At 40.1% G+C, this 23190-nt stretch overlaps 1 protein-coding gene across 21 annotated transcripts in view; it reads left to right on the forward strand.

The window, feature by feature from the left end:
* Nucleotides 1–23190, forward strand: part of LOC127811693 (uncharacterized) — a 47385-nt gene that overhangs the window by 19674 nt on the left and 4521 nt on the right. For 4 of the 21 annotated variants that reach the window (XM_052351796.1, XM_052351808.1, XM_052351807.1 and 1 more), the window contains exons 6-9: nt 8265–8360; nt 8851–9041; nt 9171–9240; nt 9839–9959. In XM_052351796.1, the coding sequence (XP_052207756.1) occupies nt 8265–8360; nt 8851–9041; nt 9171–9240; nt 9839–9959 (478 nt within the window). Of the gene's footprint in view, nt 1–8264; nt 8361–8850; nt 9042–9170; nt 9241–9834; nt 9960–16932; nt 17045–20395; nt 20620–21317; nt 22208–23190 lie in introns of those variants that run through there. The other 17 variants (XM_052351797.1, XM_052351805.1, XM_052351810.1 and 14 more) reach the window with 10 other exon arrangements.

Below are 23190 nucleotides of genomic sequence, written 5' to 3' on the forward strand. Positions count from 1 at the left end.
AAAAGGTCCTCTATGGCTTAAAACAGTCCCTGAAGGCATGGTTTGAGAGATTCACACAGGCCATGACAAAGATGGAGTACTGCCAAAGCAGAGGAGACCACACCCTGTTTATAAAACACTCATCCAAGGGTAAAGTTACTGCACTTATAAACTATGTGGATGACATTATTATAACGAGGAATGAAATGGCTGAAAGAAGATGTCTTTAAGAAACATTGGCTAAGGAATTTGAAATCAAGGGCCTCAGAAAGTTAAAATATTTTCTTGGGGTTGAAGTAGCCTACTCCAAGGAAGGTATTTTCTTATCTCAATGAAATTATGTGCTGGACCATTTGAAAGAAACTGGTATTCTAGGTGGTAAGGCTGCAAGTACCCCTATTGAACAAAATCATAGGCTGACTGAACTGCACGATGACAATAAAATTGACAAAGGAAGGTATCAACAGCTAGTTGGTAAATTGATGTCTCTCTCATACAAGACTGGATATAGCCTTTGCAATTGGTGTTGTTAGTCAGTTTATGCATAATCCAAGGTTGGAACACACGCAAGCTATTCATAGAATCCTCCATCATCTGAAATCTACTCTAGGGAGAGGTATCCTATTTCCATCTAATCCAGATCTATGTCTAACAGCATATACGAATGTTGACTATGCAGGCTCTTTATCTGACACAAGGTCTACCTTGGGCTATTGCACTTTCCTAGGGAATAATTTAGTTACATGGAGAAGTAGAACACAGAATGTGGTGGCAAGATCAAGTGCAGAAGAAAAATTCAAGGCAATGGCCCTTGGTGTTTGTGAGTTAATGTGGCTTAAGATCATTTTAGATGATTTGGGAATTCAGAGGAATCAGAACATGAAGTTGTATTGTGATAATATGTCAAACCATAAATATTGCACATAATATTGTGCAACATGACCAAACCAAGCATGTGGAGATTGATAGGCACTTCATTAAGGAAAAGATAGAAGCAGACTTCTTAACCTACTGAAGAACAAATTGCTGATGTTTTGACCAAGGGACTTCCTCCAAGAAGATTTCAGAACTTAACCAGCAAGTTAGGACTGATAGATATTCGTTCCTCAGCTTGAGGGGGAGTGTTAAAAATTATTCACGACAATCTTGCAATTGCCAGCCATTATCTTCACTATCTTTGATTGATTGAAAATTAATTCTTTCCTATTTTTTCTTTTCCCAATTTATACCCCTATAATTTAGGATCTAATTGATTGATCCCCTTGATTAAGGATCTGAATCCTTTATTTAGGAACCAATTCCTTTGATTTAGGATATGCACTCTTTCTTAGAAAGTGTAGCCCATTGTATATAAATATAGGAAACGATGTAGATATAAAATATACGAATATTATTCAAGTTTTCTTACAAAATGTTGCATACAAACATGACCCTCCCCAACCTTCGTGAAGTGGGGAGTCTCATGCACTAAGGATGCTCTTTTTTTATTCTTCAAATTTAGAAATTTAACCTTTGTTCTATTAAAAGATTTTGTTATCTAGGGATTGTTCACTTGTCACCCTCTACCTTTCCCCCCACTTTTCCTTGGGCTTATGTTTATTAGAGTATTTCCATGTGCAAATTTGAGTTAAGACAACAAACACAACCATTTTGGGCATGCTTGGAAACATGGCCATCTGTACATTTTCTATTTTATTTTCATGATGTTGGAATGGAAAATTTGGAAGGTTGCTTGGCTACAAAATTTTCTATCTCAAATAATGAGAACAAATGAGATGAACTGCAGAAACAGCAGCAAGAAACACCCTTTGCATGTGTGAAGTTTTGAGAGAGAAAAATGTTATGTCTTATTCACAATGTGGTATATCTATATATACCAAGTACAACTAGCTTAACCATAAGGTACGACCCTATCTCTAATATATATATATATATATTATATGTACAATACTATACATAATATACTAATTCTAACACTCCTCCTCAAGCGGGCGCATATATATTATATGTGCCTAGCTTGGTACAAATGTAGGTAAGTCGTGGACCATGTACTGCCTTGGTAAGAAGATCAGCCAGGTAGTCATTAGAGCTAACAAATGATGTACTAATCTCTCCAGAAATCAATTTCTATCTCACAAAGTGACAATCTATCTCTATGTGTTTGATTCGCTCATGAAAAATTAGATTAGAGGCAATATGAAAAGCCGCCTGATTATCACAAATAAGTTGCATAGGTCCTGAATCTCTAAATTTCAACTTCGTAAGAAGTTGCTTGAGCCAAATCAACTCACATGTGGCTAAAGCCATAGCCAGATATTCCGCTTCTGCGCTAGATCAAGCCACAACATTTTGCTTCTTATTCTTCCAAGACACCAAATTTCCTCCAATCAAGATACAATAATTCGAGATAGGACGTCTATCTGTGGGACAACCAACCCAATCTACATCAGTATATCCAACAACCTGCTTTTGTCATTTGTTCTCAAACAACAAGTCTTTACTAGGAGCACTTTTAATGTATCTCAAGATACGCACTAAAGCGTGCCAGTGACTAGCACATGAGAAGTCCAAGAATTGACTTACCACACTAATAGAAAAAGAGATGTCTGGTTGTGTAATGGTGAGATAATTAAGCTTCCCAACTAGCCTCCTATATCGCCAAGGATCCTCCAATGGCTCTCCCTTGTCTTGGTACAAGCTTAATATTAGGATCCATAGGACTATTTATAGGTTGGGAATCAAGCATACTAGTCTCTTCCAAAATATCTAAGGCATACTTACTTCGAAAGATGCACACACCATGGGCAGAGTGAGCTACCTCAATACCAAGAAAATATTTCAACCTGCCCAAATCCTTGGTCTAAAAATAAGAATGCAAATGAGTCTTCAACTGCCCAATACCAACGTCATCATCTCCTATAATAATAATGTCATCTACGTATAACCACCAATAATATAACTCCAGTAGGAGAATGGCGATAGAAAACAAAATGATCAGTTTCACTTCTAGTCATACCAAAAGACTGGATGACTAAACTGAAGCGACCAAACTAGCACTGAGGAGATTGCTTTAGGCCATATAAGGACTTTTTCCGGCGACATACCAGTTGGGACTCCCCCTGAGCAACAAAACCAAGAGGTTGCTCCATATATACTTCCTCTTGAAGGTCGCCATGAAAAAAAACATTTTTAACATCCAGATGATAAAGAGGCCATTGCTGAATAGCAGTGATAGCAAGAAAAGCACGAACAAAAGCAATCTTAGCCACGGGAGATAATGTATCACCATAATCCAAGCCAAAAATTTGAGTATAGACCTTAGCAACCAATCGAGCCTTCAGATGATCAATAGAACCATCTGGACCAACCTTAATTGTAAACACCCACCGACAACCAATTGTAGACTTCCTGGGAGGGAGAGGAACTAAATCCCATGTCTCTCATTAGTCAACAAGGCAAACATCTCCTCATCCATAGCATGTCACCGCCCAGGGTGAGAAAGAGCTTCAGTATCTGTCTTAGGGATAGAAACAGACGAAAGAGAAGAGACAAAAGCAGAACAAATAGATGACAAACGATGATAGGTCACAAAAGTATAAATAGGATGAGGATTGTGAGTGGAACGTGTACCTCGACAAATAGGAGCTTGGGCAAAGTCAGAGGGAGACGAAATAATGGCACCAACTGGGAGCGGGAGCGGTAGGTACTGATGAAGGCTTACAACAATGCTGATAAGTTTGGAGAGGAACAGAAACAGGTGCTAGGACCAGAGAAGGAAAAGAAGGGACATGAAGAACCTCATAAATGGAGGAAGAAGACCTATCAGGTGAAGAAGAGAAAAAAGGTGTAGACTCAAAGAATGTGACATCAGAAGAGAGAAAATACCTACCAAGTTCAGGGGAGTAGCACTTGTATCCCTTTTAATGGCGAGAGTAGCCTAGGAACACACACTTGATCGAGTGAGGAGACAATTTATCACGACCAAAGGAAAGAGATGGGCAAAACAGGCTGATCCAAAGACACGAGAAGGAATAGGATAGATGGGATCATGAGGAAAGAGTAAAGTATGTGGAATGGCCCCATTCAGAACAGTGGATGGGATCCTGTTGATTAGATAACTAGAAATGAAAAGAGCAGCATCCCAAAAGACAACAGGTGCTTGCATGTGAAGGAGAAGTGTCCGAGCAATCTCAATGAGATGACAATTTTTACTTTCAGCTACCCTATTTTGTTGTGGAGTATAAGGACAAAACAACTGTAGACAATACCCCGAGATGAGAGAAAAGCTTAAAATGCATGAGAACAATATTCTTTGGCATTATCATTGCGAAGGACCTGAATGGTACGACCAAATTGATTAGAGATTTCATTACAAAAGGAAGTAAATAAAGATTGCAATTCAAAACAATCTTTCATTAAGCCAAGCACAACCAGAATGATCATCAATAAATGTAACAAAATAGGAAAAACCTTTTTTAGATTTGACTCTACTAGGACTCCAAATGTCTGAATGGACAAGATCAAAAGGAGCATCATCTCGTTTATTAAGACAACTAGGATAAGAAGAATGAACATGTTTTCCTAGCTAACAAGACTCACATTCTAGAATAGTCAACGAAGACAATGAAGGAATCATTTGTTGAAGAGTAGATAAGTGAGGATGACCAAGTTGAGAATGAATTTGAAGAGGAGATGCTTTTGTAGTAGCACAAGCAGACACTGTAGATGACAGCAGGGCAAGATGGTAAAGTCTCTCAAACTCATGTCGATGCCAATCGTTTGTCCCGTACCCCGATCCTACACAAGAACAGATTCAGAATCAAAGATAACATGACAATTCAAAGAACAAGTGAGACAACAAATGTAAATGAGACTATATGGACAACTAGGGACATGAAAAACAGAATTAAGAGAAATAGACGGATGTGGATTAGCCCTACCGATACTAGTGGGAAAGGTTTTAGACCCATCAGCCACAATGATTAGAGGAAGGGACGTAGAGGAATCAAAATGAGAGAATAAGGATTTATTACCAGAAATATGCTCTGAAGCTGCTGAATCAAGAATCCAAGGACTAAGCTGAGAATGAGTAAGACAAATATGAGAAGTACCATTGGGTGACTGTGCAGAAGAAGTAGACTCTTGGGAGATGAGGCCTGCTGAGTTGCCCGAAGCTAACAATACTTAGCCAACTCCTCAGCAGAGATCATATATGTAGAGGCTGATCGCTTAGTGTGAGAAGTATCAGGTACCACGAACTGTGTCATTACCATCAGGAATTGCAACATTGGCCTTGGAAGGGCGACCATGGAGTGCATAACATGTTTCCTTATAATAACCAGGGCGATGACAATAATTACAATAAGGGCGCCTACCACTGCGACTATGCCTAGCACCTCGACCACATCCACCTCCAGGTCCAAACTCAGAGGAAGATCTAGGAATCTGAGAGACCAGTATAGATCGCTCTCCAACTGAAGCCTTGGAAAATGCTTGTGTACTTAGAAGAATCTGGGCAAACACCTCTTCCATGGTAGGAATGGTGGGAATCCTCAGGATTTGAGTGCGAACACCCCCCATATTGGGCCCAAGGCCTGTCAGGGTGAGCACCCTAAACAACTTGTCCCTTTGTTGCTTTTGCTCATTGAGATCAGTTGTAACTGAGAGCATAACATTAAAATCTGTCACAACAAACTAGATACAACCCAAGTAAGTAGGCACATCTAAGTCCCCCTTTTTAATATTGAACAAATTACTAATGATAGTATATAAACACACAATATCATTAGTATATAGTTGCTGAGCACAAGACCAAATATCGAAACAGTTCTCATAAACAAGAAATAAATGAATTAAATCAACATCTATAAACTACCATAACAAAGTAACCAAGTGTGCATCTATGCGATCCCAGACAGTCTTATCTGCTTCAGCAATGTTAAAAAGCCTCGTAGTCAAATGATCACTAACACCATGCCCACGAAACCACATTTGAACAGACGCTGACCAAGACATCTAGCTCTTACCATTCAACTTGTCAGTGATAATAGCGGTAATACCAGATAAAGACAGTTCATGGATAGGTACAGTCACCGATGAAGATGGACTCACAACTTCAAGTTTTGAAGAGGTCATAGCGGAAAACCAAGCACAACCAAACTAGATTTGAGATTGTAAAGAAAAACCAGATCTAAAACTGTGAAACAAGACTACAAATCAAATCTGAAACAAATCCGAAATTGTGAAGCTTAAATCTAAAATTAAAGAAAGTTGCTGCAAACCAGATTTGAGGCTGTGAAACCGAGATTTGAGGCCGACAGTCTAATAGATTGCCATGAAAGTGAAGAAGAAGACTGGCTAGAAGCAGATCTAGGGTCACTGTCGCAAGAGGAAGCAGATCTGGCCCGGATTTGAAGAACGATGGTCCGATCTAAGAGATTGACTACCGAATCTGAGGGATTGACGGCCAGATCTGAGAAATTATGTTTGGATCTGAAGATCGATGGGCGGATCTAAAGATTGACAGCCGGATCTGAAGATCGACGGTCAGATCTAAGCAATGATGGTTAGATCTGAAGATTGATGATTGGATCTGAGGGATTTACGGCAGAATCTGAAGAATGATGGCCAGATTTGAGCGACGACGGCGGCGGCGGCGGCGGCTCACAGATCTAGACGATGATGGCAAATCTGATGGTGAGTCCTTGCAGATCTGACGGTGGCTATGGTGGCGAAATCTTAATCGTGGAAGATCAACGGTCGCAGGAGACCGACCGACGATGAGAGGCAACGACAGCCAAAGGTAGATCAATGGTCATGATGGACCAAATCTGGGATATCGGCGACGAAGGCAGCAATTACCTAGTCAACTCAACGGCAACTTGCGATCGCTGACAATGAAAGAGAAGGCGAAAAACAAAGGCAGCTGTTGGTGAAGACAAACCACAGCGGTGGCGGTAGTTTCAGATCTTGGGAGACTTCGACGAAGAAGGAAACCTCAGGCAGACAAATCTGGAAGATGAAGAGCTACAAAGGGCCACAAGAAGAATAGTCGATGACGGCAATGGTCGACGGTAACAGGGGCGACAGTGGCAGCGGCAAGTTACGCAAGGAAGAAGGTGGTTGTACGCGAGGAAGAAGATGGCTCTGATACCATGTGAAGTTTTGAGAGAGGGAAAAATGTTGTCTTATTCACAATGTGGTATATCTATATATACCAATAAGGTATAACTAGCTTAAGCATAAGGTACAACCCTATCTCTAATATATATATATATATATTATGTGTACAACACTATACATAATATACTAATTCTAACAGCATGAAAAAGATTTCCATCCCATGCTCTTTCCATTTCACTCCCAGGCACTAGCATTCTGTGTGATAACCCTTTCTCGTTCTCCGATAGCAATGATGACCTCAATGACTTCTCCTACAATGGCCTCTGATGACTCTTTCACTCTCCAATGCATATGTATGCATACTGAAAATCTTGTCTACTCTCTCTCTCTCTCTCTCTCTACATACGTGCACCCACCCGCACATAGAAACGAACAAGGAAACCCTAGATTTGGGGATGCCAAACCCTGATCTTGGTTCAGCAACCTCTAATCTTGGGCCCCTCTCTCTCTATGTACATGTATGTGTGAACACACAAGCACACTGAAATGAACAATATGACCCTTGTTATTAAGACCTCAAGGGTACTCGTTGAAGTTTTTTTTTTTTTACTATAACACGGATTTTTTATTGTTCTTTTAGTGTTGGACTCTCTCTCTTTCTAGTCATGATGTTGAATTATTTATAATATTTGTTCGTTATATGTTTATGTTGTCTTCTTTGTTCTTTTAAATTTTTGAACCCTCAGCATTTGATAATATTGGGTAGTTAGCAGCTTGTCATTAGTTTTTTTTATTTGGGATGTTTTTCTTATTGTGCACCTTGGCTTGTAGTAATCTCCCTCTCACATGAGGGACAACATACCCTATTTAGTGTAGTTTCAGAGAGGTTCTCATAGAGTACACCCTTTTATTATCCATAAAAGCAGTGGCTGTGAAGATATTATGAAATGCTGTTTTTGCACATTAGTGGTTGTGTTGTTGGGAACAATTTCTCACGTGAACAAGCTAAAGGAGTTTTCACTATTGTTTGCTGCTTTCTATAACTCTGGAAGCAGAGTAATTTATCTTTTCTGAAAACTCTGCAAAAATGCAATTTTACCTTATTTTTGGGATTTGTCATTTTCCCTGAAACCTGACCTGTCTGTTTTTTATTTTTACTTCAGGTTGATGATACAGAGGTTATCAGTTTCCTTCTCTCTACTGAAATAATTCCTCTGTGCCTAAAGACTATGGAGATGGGGAGTGAACTTTCAAAAACGGTAAGTTCCCCTGGTGAATCATTTGAAATTCCCCCCACCATTTTACAAGTTTTGATAAAGCATCATTCACTTGATGGTGGCTGATAGGAAATGGTCTGATGTCACAATTTTTGCATCTTGGAAGAAGTGATTATCGTTGGCTATGCTTAAATGATCTGTGTTCCATATGCGTCATTGTTGGCCACTTTTATGATTCTTGGAAGAAAATAAATGTGATTGCTAAGCCAGATTATAGGATCATAACTATGGTGTAGCATGGTTAGATGTACATGGTTCCTTTTGGAAGATCATATTTCTCTAATTGCTGCCTTGTTTAATATAGAACACTAAAATATTAATGAAAATTACTTCAATTTACGAAGATTCTGATCTTTCATTTTAAGTTCCTCATTTTCAAATTAATCAAATGCAACAGAGTTCTTAGTTCTTACAATTCCCTAGACTTGGCTTTTAGGTCAATTGAAGTCTGATTAAATATTTATACTGACAGGTTGCTACATTTATTGTTCAAAAAATTTTGATGGATGATGTGGGTCTGGATTATATATGTACGACAGCAGAGCGATTTTTCGCTCTAGGTCAAGTGTTGGCAAATATGGTGGCTGCACTTACTGAACAGCCCTCATCACGCCTGCTAAAACATATCATTCGCTGTTATCTTCGTCTATCTGACAACCCAAGGTTGGTCAATTGTTTATTTTGATGTGAACGCAGTCTTAAGATTTATAGTATGTATGCAGTTCCTTTATCTTTTCTGTAGTTCTCCACTGCCCCATGTACTAAATCAACTGTTTGGTCCTCATGAGGCAGAGCTTGTGATGCCCTGAGTGGCTGCCTGCCAGATATGCTGAGGGACGGCACCTTCAATGCTGCACTTCAGGTAGGCCCTCATTAAAATACTTAAAAGAGTCCAACTTCTGGTTTCTAGGGTTCCTTTTGTAACTTCGCAAAACTTAATATGGCACACCTCTCTGTGAATTTGCCCCATGTGGCCAGTTTTCATACATGCTGTCGCATCACCATAACAATAATATGGGTTGTAATGGGTGATAGCCTTTGTAACATTCTGTATTAGTTTAGAGGTGAATGCACTTCCCTTCATAACCAAGTTCGTTATAGATATGAATTTTATGGCTAACCAATCCTCTAGCAATGTGGACTTTTCAGTGTTACTATTGTTCAGATGTAGCTGTTTGTTGATCAATCTGTCTATTCAGCAAATAAATAGCATTCATATGATCTATGAGCATGCATGTGTGCATGGGGGTGTAGAAATTTCTTGATAGCATACTCGATCAAACTAGTAATTTTCTTCCCAACTATAGATCCCATACCTCCCTTGTGTGTGTGTCTGGAAATATTACATTCTTAAACATGCGTAGCTCCCGTTACATGCAAGTGTACTTTGAACATGAGATACATTTTTCTTTCCATAATTTGGTGGATGATAACTTCCATGATATTGCACTTTTAGGAAGATGCAACAACAGGAAGGTGGTTACAGCAATTGCTTCACAAAGTGCAGGGACCTCGTGTTGCACCTCAGGCTGGGGGATTCAACCATATGCGGGTGTACTAAAGTTAAAGTTACATGCAGTGGTATTGGAACTCCATTTTGTCGCCCTTCAGGCTTTTATTATGTGTGAATTATGTTGTCTTGTTGGGGTATTTTCATAGTAATAACATGGATTAATAGTCCTTGCTAGCCAAAAGAAGACATCTCATGGCTCTTTGCATAGTTTTGTTATGGATAATTGTTATTGTTCTTTTCATGCATTCCTATTTGATTTGTTATGGAGCTTGTTATGGTTTCCAAGAGGGGAAATGGCGCTTGTGCGGTGTGTTTTTTTGAACCCTAGATGTTGTGTTTTTTGTTGACTTAAGGTTCTCAGCTTAAAGTAATAGCATGAGTATCCTTGGTCTGTTGGTGTTGGTAGCTATAGTAAGGTGGCTCCTTTATGACTAGAAATTCATGGGGTCGAGTTGTGGAAACACCCTCTTTGCAAATAAAGTAAGGGAAAATTTGTTTACAAATATGACCTTCATAAAGTGAGGACTTTCATGCACTGGTAACCCCTTACAAATATAATATAAATGTTTTTTTCTGTAAATAAGAATTATATAGAACAAACAACAAGCGCAAAAGCGACTACAAACACAGCTGGGGCATACCCCGAATAGAGAACATAACTACATCACAAGCCAACGCAAGGCAAAAATAAGGACAAAAAACACCACCTCAAACACATGCGGCAGGAAAGAGTCACATAAGACAAAGCATATGAAAACAACAGAACCATGGAAAGCTGCACCATCGAAGCTACAAAGAAAAAACAACGAGACCTCCCAGGCATGACACGCCAAGGAGAGAGAACACGACCAAAGGCATAAAGATGGGAGAGAAGATCAAGCACTCGGACATGAGCGAAAACAGGAATGAGGAAGCTGCTAGAAATGAACCAGGGCAATGCTCTGAAGGGATTGAGAAAACTGCATGGAGGCTAGCCTCACCCAAACCGCCTACTAGATCTGGTACGCAAGCTGGCCCGGAGGCCGCTCACTATCCCGAAAGCAACGGTTGTTACGCTCACGCCATATAAAGTAAATAGCCACCTGAAGAGTAAGTCGGTGAGCCACCATCCACGGGGATCTACCGCACAACCGATGAGCTGCCCAGGAAACACTTCACTCCCAACTCATCTAGGGCTAAGCAAACTTCATGTGGCATTTAAGCTACTACAAAACCTGTCTAGAATAAACACAACTAAAAAATAAGTGGCTATGGCGCTCCATCGCGCACCTGCACAAGAAACACCTGTTAGGAAATGCCATATATAAATTTAACCGATCCAGAGTAGAAAGACGCTCCTTAATGGCAAGCCAAAGGATAAAAGCATAGGATGGGACCCCGAAGGAGTTCCAGACTAATCGAAATCAAGGGACCCGAGCTCTCCTGCCTCTTAAAACACTCATAGCAAAGCGGGCCGAGAAACAACCATTAGGAGCAGGGACCCTACCAAGGGAGGTCATGGGAAAGGGACCGAGGTGGACTCGGCAAATTCTCCAAAATTAGCTAGGCTTCCCTTGAAAAAACAACATGGGGCCACGACCAGTTGCCCTAAGAGATAATGGAGGAAACCCTAGCTGTAGAGGGTGTCATGTCCTAAGGGTAATTAGAAGGGCAATAATGTAATTAGTTATATTAGTTTGTTAGAGATATTTGGGTGTTTGTTAGGAGCACATGGGTGCTGTTAGAAATTAGTTAAGGAGCTAGCTAAGGCCTATAAAAAGGCCCATTGTAAGAGGAGAGGGTATGCTGAAAATTATTGAATTGAATATCTGATTCTCTCTCATTTTCTCTCTACTTCTCTCCCTCATTTCTCTCTACATCCTTCCCCATTTCTGTCCAAATATCCCTCTAAACTTTTTGTTCTTAGTTCTACTCAATCGGATTCTTCCGATTGCCAATCCAGCCCTCGTTATGAACCCTAGGTTCGTGACAAATGATATCAGAGCATCGTTCCTTGGCTGTTAATGTCCGATGGCTCCTTTGTGATTGATTTCCGACGATTTAGGCCGCGATCTTTAGCGACCCAAGCTGGTTCAACGAGCTACCATTTATCGGTGGTGCTCAGCCAGTCGTTAAGATTGTAGTGAGTGAGGAGTCGATTCTTCATGTTGATTGGAAATTATAGTCGAATTGAATTAGAAAATTTCCAGCCATAGAATCCGCTGCGACTGACTCTTCCAAACGTCGAAGCAGACTCAAGGCCAGGCGATTCGGGACTGGAAGTGTTGTCGATTTTTGGAGGCGAAGCAGACAGTGACGCTCGGTTGTGAAACTCAAGCGTGTTGCCGACTTCAGTGGCGACTTTGAAGGACAGTAACGGAGCCGACCTCGGCCATCCAAGCAAGCTTAGGGAGCGACAGCAGTGACGCGGGTTGGTCAAACGACTGGAGTGGGTGACTAGAGGGTGACGCGAATGGCCAGGAGATTGCAATTTGGACTTGGGAGTGTTGCAACCGTCCAAGGCGAGCGTAAGCCCATCGAAGGTGAAGCGGACGGCCCATACCATTACGACCCAGACCGGTAAGCTTCGTATAGGCGTGGCTGTGGCAGTTTTGATCGGGAACTCCGTTTGGAATTCTGTGGGTGTGGCCGCTGGATCGAAAGGCACGGTGGTGCTGCAAATTTTTGGGTCGAGAAGCAATTCTGACCGTTCGAGTGAGGCGAGCTGCCCACCTTGTTCGAAGGGGGATTCCGACCATTATAGAAGAATTAACCTAGGGAGAATCGAGCCCATAACCAGCCATTGAAGCAACGAGCAAGTGATTTTCGTTGGTGATTTGGAGGCGACTTGGCTGGGCGGTTCCAGCGACTTTGGAGATTTGGAAGGTGGTTAGGTGTTGGAAGGTGCTAATCTCCAAGCCAGCGAGCCCCCTCAGTTCAGAATTGGAAGGCGCAACAGGTGAGTGACCCTCGGCCAATAATTTCGGTAATTATTGTACGAAAATCGGGAGCAACAGGTTGAATTCGGTTGAGATTTTTAGTGATTTAGAGCAGCAGAGTTGATTAATTTAGTTAGGCGAAGGCATAGCAGCTATTTGGAGTCAATTGATTTTCTGGAGGCTGTTTATCCGTTGCGTTAGTCAGCTTGAATTGGCAACTCGGTTGCAGATCAGAGTGGCGCAGCGGATTCGATGGGTTTCATGTGGGAAGTGGACTCCTCCAGCTTATCCAGCTCGTTGGTTGTTGGTGCTTGAGGCTGTGAGCAAAGGGAAACAAAGGCAGCCAAGGGGAGCAGTGCATACATGGAGCAAATGAACCCTAGATTGCAGCAAAAGAATGCTTCATTTTCAGCTGGAATGGAGCTTCAATGGTAGCCAAAGAATGCTACATTTTCAGTTGACCAGAAACATCAAATTTGGGAAAAGAAGTTTGAGAATGAGACTAGCCGAAGGGACAAAGGAACCAGCAGTGGGTTTGATGAAGAGTGCAAGGAATTCGTTCGAATGTTTCGCGAAAAGTTGCAAGAGTTTGCAATGATACTATCTAAGGAGTATCATTACAATTTTCCAGCGGAATACTTCGACGATTATCATGGAAGTTTTAACAAGGAGGAATTTCTCAAAATGGACCAACTAAAGGAGAAGTGAAGATGGTAGGAAGGGGATTCAGTTGCAGTGATTGAGAAGTTAGAAGAAAAAATAATACCCCAAGATGCATCTACTGAAAGGCTGCAAGGAAATAATAGGGAAGCAATTGATGAAGTGATAGAGGAAGCCAAAGCCAGCTCATTACCCCAGGTGGCTAGTGCATGGGCAGAAGGATTTGGTATTGCTCCAGATCAGAAGTTTGTGGAAAATGGGACAGCATTGGATCAAACAAATCAGACTAAAGGACCAGCCATCGGTGTGGATGATGGTGCTGAAGCCTTTCCTCAGATTTTAGACTTATCGAAATTTGAGGAACAATCACATTCGGAACAAAATATGGATTTGACTTGGGTTAAAATAGGCAACGAGAAGGTGAAGACAACACTAGCTGGAGGAAAACTAAGGGATATAGCGGAAGGAATCGAAGGGATTGCTGAAGAAAACAAAACTATCGCTGCTGTGTTGGTTTTTGCTCCTACTAGAAAATCCAAGCTGCTGTCTAACATATGGAAGGATGATTTGTTGGCTGAAATTGAAGTTGCACCAGCTCCTAAGGCTAATGCTCACAAGCAGCCTTGGTATGAGTGTCCAAGGCAAATCTGCAATCTTCCATTGCTGCATTTCGAGGATGCTGATGATATCTTTCAACGTGCAGCTGTGGTGCACCATGGAGGTGTAGGAACAACTGCTGCTAGTATTGAACTTGAACTCTATCAAATTGCTCCTATTGAAGTTCTAGGCCGAATTACGACGGGGATTGATCTTGGATACTTAAGAACGAGGAAGAAGAAAAGGCCTAGAAGGACAAGAAAAGAAAGAAAGAAAAATTAGATAGAGAAGGCGGGCATTGGATAAAGAAGCAATGGCTAGGTGGTAATAAGTTTCTTGGAGACAAGAAACATTTCAATAAGGGGAAATTGTCATGTCCTAAGGGTAATTAGAAGGGCAATAATGTAATTAGTTATATTAGTTTGTTAGGAGATATTTGGGTGTTTGTTAGGAGCACATGGGTGCTGTTAGAAATTAGTTAAGGAGCTAGCTAAGGCCTATAAAAAGGCCCATTGTAAGAGGAGAGGGTATGCTGAAAATTATTGAATTGAATATCTGATTCTCTCTCATTTTCTCTCTACTTCACTCCCTCGTTTCTCTCTACATCCTTCCCCCATTTCTGTCCAAATATCCCTCTAAACTTTTTGTTCTTAGTTCTACTCAATCGGATTCTTCCGATTGCCAATCTAGCCCCCTGTTATGAACCCTAGGTTCATGACAGAGGGGAGACCCATCCTCCTAGGAAGACCATGGGAGAAGTAATCCACCAGCACACCGAAGGGGTGCCATTGGTCATGCCAGAGAAAAACACGATGCCCATTACCAATTTTCCACCTAATAAGTGGACGAACAATGCCTCTAAGGTTAAGGATCATACGCCAATACCACGGACATGAGTAAGGAGGCGTAAGAAACTAGAAGCAAGAATCCCTAATACGGTACGAGTGAATCCATCGAATCTAAAGGGATTCGGAAGAAGCCTGCATGAGGCGCCAGATCAATTTGGCAGCAAGAGCTAGATTCCAGATATGGAGGGGACGCAAACCGAGGCCTCCCTGGTCTTTTGGGAAGCAAATATCAAACCAGGCAACCTTAGCTTTATGGGGAGACAGATCCGGACCATCCCACAAGAAAGCACGTATGACTTTCTCAATTTCCTTATGAACTTTCTTGGGGAGCACAAAAATCGACGCCCAATAAACATGAATGGTAGATAAGACCGATTGGACAAGCTGGAGGCGCCCCACAAAAGAAAGGAGGCGACCCCTCCAAGAAGCAACTTTAGAGCGAACACGGTCCAAGATGACGACAGTCAACATAGGTGAGCTGCTTCGAGATAAGGGGAATCCCAAGATAACGAATAGGAAGAGAGCCCTCCCTACAGCCCAATTCCTATATAAATGTTAGTCTGTAGTGTATAGCATAAGGGTATTTACATAAATATTCCTGTATATTTTGACCTTGTTTATTTATGTGCCATGCTCAAGAGCATACAATCAAATTAACTCTCTCTTTTTTGCATGGTATTAGAGCCTAACCCTATTTTTTAATAAAAAATCCTGACTCCCCAAAACAGAAGATATTAGAAACCCTAACCCTATTTTGAAGCAATAGCCGCTGCCCTTGTTTGTCCTTCTTGTTGCCACCGTTAGTCACCAACTGTGTCTCTTTTCAGTCGCACCCCTTTCTAGCTCCGGAAACCTCAGGTTTCCTGTTTTTGGGTTCTTTTGTTGTTTTCAGTTATATTTGTCTCTGTTCCGATGGCACACTGGTTTCACACAACTCGCCATTACCTCCTTTCTTAGATCCAAGTGGGACCCATCTGTGCTTCTTAGATTGGCAACACATGACCCTCGATTTTCCTCATTCTGAGTTTGGTTGCTGCTGTTGGTCACGTTTGTCTCTATTCCGGCAGCACATTGGTCTGTCACAATTAGCTGTCTCCTCCTCTCTTAGATTCGATGGGATCCATCACATTGTTTCCATAACTGATGCATTTGTGTGCGCATCTTACGACGACACATTTGTTTGCATTTATGTTTTGTTCTGTCAGATCTGCAGTTGTGGTGGTTCCCATGTGCTCTTCTTGCAGTGTTTATATGATTTTTCCCTTGGGCTTATGATTTTGTCTTCGGTAGTGGTATTGCATAGATCTGTCTGAGTTCTTCTGTTTGCCATCTGGTTGCGCTATCTCCTAGTCTTCGCTCTCTTCAATCTACATTATGACTACACTTGACAGTACTTCCAGTGTTGTTATTGATCCTAAATATATTGGTTCCAGTATGCCTGCTTCTGCATTCTCAGGAACACTTATTACCACCACTGAGAAATTGATTGGTGCCAAAAATTATTTGTCCTAGTCGGCATTTGTTGAGTTGTTGTTTATGGGACTGGGCCAAGAACAACATTTTACCAAGCAAGCTGATGATCTTCCCACTGTTTGTTGGAAATGGCAAAGTTTGATTTTTTGGGTGCCAATTAAATGTGGTCAACAAAGAAAATTGTGCAAAAATTGTTTTGGAGGGCCGATTAGTCAAGAGTTCATTATTTTCTCTCTTAGTTTGTTCTTTAGTAATCGTTTTGTATTACCAAGAGTAGTTATTATCTGGTATTACTAAGGCAAGCAAGATTAATTAGACCTATTTCCGGAACCATCTAAAGGACTGTATAAATAGGTGTCTCTGTTGAAGCTTAAAAAGTAAGCAATTGAAGCAATTCATGAACCAGTAAAGTATTTCTCCAAAATTTACATTTTCCATGTCATTTGGGTTTCCTTCTTCTCTTTGTGACTGTTAATCTTTGCTTGGTTGGTTGTTGGTCTTGGGCTAGTGCTCTTAGTGTGCACTACTGTTCATTTTTCATGTAGGTCAGGCTATCTGGAAGAAAGCTGATGTTGAACCCTCTGCAATCTGTTGATCCTAAACTCATTAATACATTTTGAATGTACAAGACTTGCTATATTTTATGGGGCTGGGCATGTAAGCTTTAAACTAATGACATCTCTCCGTTTATACTGTGGTTAGTAATATTGTCAATTTGAAGCAACAGGATATGAATATGCAGACCTTTCTTGGCCAGATTCAGGCTCTTATATAGGAATTTTAAGGAAACTAATGTGGATTAACCCCATGGTCACTGAAGAACAGACTCGTCGAGACAAATTCTTTATGGTCTTTACTTTATCAGCCCTTTGGCCAGATCTTGAGTCAACAAATTTTGGCTAGTGAGACTATTTTAATGGAAGATGTCTTCTCTTGGTTGTTGTGTCCTCTTTTACTACCCCTTTTGAGTCTGTTCTCACTGACCATTCTGTCATCCCCTCTCAAACTAGCAATCGAAGAGGTTGTGGAGGTAATCATGGTGGCAAGGGGTGGGGTAATCACCCACACTGCACTTATTGTAATCATGCTAGCCACACACAAGATTGTTGCTACTCTCTTCATGGGAAACCCCCTCACACCACCAATGTTGCTCAGACTAGATTTGATTCTACTGCTAACTTATCAGGCTGATATTTATCTTGGACCATTTCATTATCTGATGCTGCTTACCAAGAGTTCTTATATTTTCACACATTCCAACAGTTCGTCTTCATCTGCTATTGCCCCTGTTGCTCGCACTGGTAATTTCGTTGCTTGTGTTTCTCAGTCTGCCTCCCTTGGTCCTTGGATTTTAGATTCATGTGTTTCTCATCATACTTCTGCCAATCCCTCTCTTTTTACTAATATTGGGTGTTCTGAGTCTCTTACTACCATTGCTTTGGTAGATGGTTCCCAATCACCTACCCAAGGTCTTGCACATGCCCAACCTCTTCCCTTGTGACCCTTATCCTCTGTTTTGTATATGCCTGGTTGTCCTTTTAATTTATCCACATTAGTCAGCTTACTCGCACTCTTATTTGTTCTGTCACTTTTATTGCTGATTTTGTTCTTGTGCATGACTGGAGTGCGGGCCAATCTATTGGTACAGGACTTGAGTCATGGGGGCTCTACCATCTCATTCCACCCGCACCCATTCTTGCCACAACCACAGATGCTTCTGCCTTTATTCATGACTGTTTGGGACATCCTAATCTTTCTACGCTTTAGAAGATGGTCCCTAGTCTTTCTAGTTTAAGTTCCTTGGATTGTGTGTCATGTAAATTAGTGAAGCATATTCAAACTTCTTTTTGAGTTGATTCCATAACAGAGCTGAGTTTAGTTTTCTATTATTCATTCTAATGTATGGGGTCCAAGTCGTGTCTGTTCAAGTTTTAGTATTTTGTTACCTTCATTGATGATTATTCTCATTGTACTTGGTTATTTTTAATGAAAGAACATTCTGAATTGTTTCAAATCTCTCGATCTTTTTGTGCTGAGATTTGTACCCAATTTGGAGTTCGTATTCGTATTGTGCAAAGTGAGAATGTTGGTTATGGTAATGTAGAAGGTATTCAGTGGGTATGTATAGGGTATTTGACTAATTTAACAAGTTAATAAGGACTAATCTAAAAAGGTAATAAACAACTATGGAAAGATTACAAAGACTATATAAATCTATAAAATATTCTAGTAATATTGTCAAGATATTCTAACAATTATCACCATTGAGAAATTGATTGGTGCTAAAAAATTATTTGTCCTGATTAGCATCTGTTTGGTTGTGGTTTATGGGGCATGGCCAAGAAGACCACTTGACACAACTCTAAAGAAAATTGATACCCAACTCTGTTGATCTTCCCAATATTGATCAGGCTATGTGGAAGAAAATTGATGCCCAACTCTGTTGTTTACTTGGCAATCTGTTTTGATCCTAAACTCATTAATATCTTTAGATCATACTAGACTTGTTATACTTCCTGGGCCTGGGCACATAAACTTTACCCTAAGGACATATCTTGGTTTATACTGTTGTTTGTAATATTGTCAATTTGCAGCTATAGGATATGGATATGCGGACCATTCTTGGTCAAATTGAGGCTCTTAAGTCTCTTTGGTGTGAGGTTTACCATTACTCAATGAGATGGTTAAACATGGTAAAACATTTGTTTAGTGGCGGGATGTTACTGATGGATGGACTCCAGCTGCTTGGATAAGAGATTGGCCATGCCAGTGCAAAATGGGTTGCAATTGTCTTAGAATACTGAAAATATGAGTAAATGTATTATATTGCAATAGTTTTTTAATATTATGCAGTTTGTGTCAAGGACCCCAGATTTAGAAAAAGTTACATTCATGGGAAAAATTGAGATCCTGCCATTAAGATCAATATTTTTGTTGAATGTAGAGCTTCCCAGCCACTTGCACTTGGGAGGTATCTTTGCAACAAGAGAGCCGGTACTGCACATTTACCATGGACAAGACAAGCCTACCATGTACCTTAGATATAATGCTCGTCTGGTAATCCTAGGGGTGTGCAAAATTTGGTTTCTAAAAAAAACTGAACTGAGCCGAACCAAAGCCGAACCAAAATGACATATTAACAGACTGGAAACCGAGCACCTTGGTTCGGTTTTTGGTTAACCGAGCATTTCTTTTTAGTAAAATTCGAAAAATATAAATTTCTTTGCCCAGGAAAGATGCCCTGCTCAATGTATTAAGACATTCATGTTCTTGATTTTGTGTTTGCTTTGCTTGTTGAAGGTGAAAATCAATTTTTTGGAAACATATTTTTTGTAGAAAAATAAAATAGAGACAACCATATATGTTTTACCAGAATCAGTGAAGCAGTGATGGGAAAAAGAAGAATGAGAAGAACAGATGAAGAAACACAACCATTACATGTAAAAGTATTGTCCAAGATATATAATAATTTGAGTGCATAAAGTTATGGCCAACGAACATAATAAAGATTATTAAATGTACCAGTTTCTTACTATAGATGACACACATGATTTCTGGAATATTTAGACAAACCAGAAATAAATTTGATGAGTCAAACATGAAATTTGATCAGTAATTTCAACTGGGTAAAAGATGAATTTTGGAATCAGGAAATGAAACAAAAGATAGAAGTTACGCAGGGAGAAAACAGCATAAATTAGTAAAGGGTTTTCTCTATTCATAGTTCGGTTCAGTTTGGGTAATGCTCATTTTGGTTCAGTTTTTATCAACTTCGGTTCAAGTTTTGATTTGGTGTAGTTTATCAGCACCGCTAACTGAAACCAAACCAAGTTCTACGTTTTTTTCAAAGTTGTGAACTGAAACAGAACTGATGTCGGTTCCTTTGTTTTCTAGGTTTTGATTTGGTTTAGTTTATCAGCACCACTAACTGAAACCAAACCAAGTTCTACGTTTTTTTAAAAGTGGTGAACTGAAACAGAACTGATGTTCGGTTCCTTTGGTTTCTAGGTTTTTGTGGGTTGTTTGCACAACCCCAAGGGGTGGAATTGTACCTGTGGCCTTGGGACTTCAGCCAAATCTCTTACCAAAACCACTTTTGAGGTATCAGTTGAGAACAACACTGAGAATGCCTCATGTTGGTCTTCCACAAGAGGGGGGACGACACATATTGTCTGACTATCCCAAGAGCAAGAAGGTGTATAACACAAGAGATGGCCTCAAGACAATGAATGGTATAAGATCCACTTAGAATGGTGTTAATGGTTTCATACTAGATATATGCGTCTTATACGAGCAGATAAATTTCTCTTGAGCTTGGTTTATTGTTGTAAGAAGATTCTGTTGATACTTGCCAGTTGTATGTTGTTTTATTCTGTAAGTCTCGCAAATTAAAATAATATGATACTTGTTCAAACTCATTCACAAAATTAAGAGAATATGGCATAATAACCACTCCATAGTAAAATTGGTATAGGAATTTTTGTTTTCTTGGCAGAAGCCATTGTGTTCCTTTTAACTTTATTTGGATTCTCTTTTAGCCTTTAACCTGAAGACTATATGATAGGGGACAAGATAGGAAGTATTTTAGAAGATATTATTAATGTATTTTGTTATTTGTTTTAGAATATTTTTGTTTATTTCTTTCCTTATTAGTTTTGGAAAGATCATATATTTCTTAATTAGTTTTGGAAAGATCATACATTTCTTAATTAGTTTTGCATAGATTATATCTCCAAGATTTATGATGCTAGTTAGGATGGGATTTGGTCTTTGATATATTTCCTAATTAGCTAGGATCTCTAGTCAATATAAATCCTTTTGGGATGTATTATTAGGCAGCCTTCGATTATTGATACTGACTTTGAGAATTTATTTGAGTAATTGGGTTTCCTCATGTTTTTGTTTTGGGTTCTGCATCAATTGGTTTCAGCTCCAAAAGTTCTGAATCTGTTCAGGGATTTTCTAAAAACAATTTAGAAAATCAACTATCCTCACTGCCCACAATCCATAGTTTCATCACTGCTCCAGTAATCACCATCAACCATCAGTTTCAGCCAATGAAGCCGAGAGTGTGAACCATTCAACATCACAACACTCAAAACCATCAAGGAGGAGGCTCATATCTTCAGGTTTCATCAAATCTCTTGAAAACCCCGGCTGAAGATCAGCTCACCGACATAAAAAAATCCATTCAACTTCCTCAGCAAAGTCAAACTAGGAGTTACCGACCTAGTTCAGTTCGTTGCTGCCATTGAAGACATCCGAAGCCAACAAAACTATCAGAATCCTCAGTTGATAACATCGAAAGCCCTGTTCGACCTATTGCAGCTGTTGTCGCACTCATTTGTCTCATCAATAGTTTTCATTGGTGCCAACAAACTCAGGCAACACCGTTGCTAGAAGCCTTCATGGGCGCCACAGCTTCAGTCTGCAGCAGCGCCAACACTGCTCCTTTCACCAGAAGCCTTTGTGACCTTGTCAAATGTTGTTGCAACTCAGCAATGACCATCATCATCGCGTTTCCTTCCTGCCTTCACCTTAAGCCTCTCTCACCCAATTTCTTTGACCCAGATTGCCCAATTTCTCAACCCAAACCCTAACCCACAACCTGGCCCAATTCGGAGACCCAGTTACCCATCCCAGGAATCTGTCCCCTCAGATTTACCAACCTAGTGCCATTACCTATTGAACTGTTGCAATCACAGTTGCACAGCCCAGCCCAAATCCATTAAGGCCCGACCTTGCCTTTAATTGGTCAGCCCAATTTCCTGCATGCCTAATTCCTTTTGAATCATCTAGCATTCAAGTCCATTGGTTAAGGTATATTCTTCACTTTGAAAGCTTCATTGATATTTATTTGTTGGGTATATTTAGTAAATTTGTTTTAGGTCCATTTAATTTTCCTTCATAAGCCCCTCTCAAATAGAAAAAATAAAAAACACAACCAAAAACAAACATCCCTTACCTTATTTGTTTCATATCGAGCATTATTTTTGTTATTGACATTTTCATTTAATTTAAATTTCATAGTCCTATTTTTCTGCATCATACTAGGTTTATTGTTTGCATTTAAATTGCAATTTGAGTCTTCTCAACATTCCCCATCTCTTGCATCACCTATTTTTGACCTTCCTAATATCGCTTGTTCGATTTCTCATGGCTCCCAACAAGCAAGAACAAACTTGCTCCACTACACTTACTGACCTCTAATCATTGCAAAATTCCATAAAAGCTGTTGAAACCAAAATGAACAATCTCAAAGGTCTTTTGGTTATGGTGGTAACAGTTACTAAACAGATGGCACAAGTCCTCAATTTACTAGGTTAGCAAAACATAGGAGATGATTGAGTAAAGTCCTCCCATTCTAGTAAGTTTGTGTGTGGTACACAGTACACTTAATACTTCTAGGACAAACCTTGCTTCGCATAGGATGCCTCATTCAGAACTTAAGGCAACCCCATGAGAAAGATGCACACCATCTAGGTTACCATCAGGAAGCACCTAGGTATGACTAAAGGGGTCTAACTATTAAAGCACCCATAAGTGGCAAACTTAGGATCACTGCTTGCCATGGTAGGATTCCATATAGAGAATATAGGAAATCACCTCCTCCCCATTGGTATAGACAGGAAGACTAGAGGGACACTACTAGGAATGTCAAAGTAGATGTTTAGGAGTATGATGACAAGTTAGATCCCAATGTGTTCTTAGATTGGTTGGATGATACGGAAGATTACTTTACATGGTATAGAATGACTGACATTGAGAAAGTTCATTTTTCTAAGATGAAATTGATTGGTCCT

Source organism: Diospyros lotus, chromosome 10 (genome assembly GCF_014633365.1).
Source record: "Diospyros lotus cultivar Yz01 chromosome 10, ASM1463336v1, whole genome shotgun sequence".
Lineage (NCBI taxonomy): Eukaryota > Viridiplantae > Streptophyta > Magnoliopsida > Ericales > Ebenaceae > Diospyros > Diospyros lotus.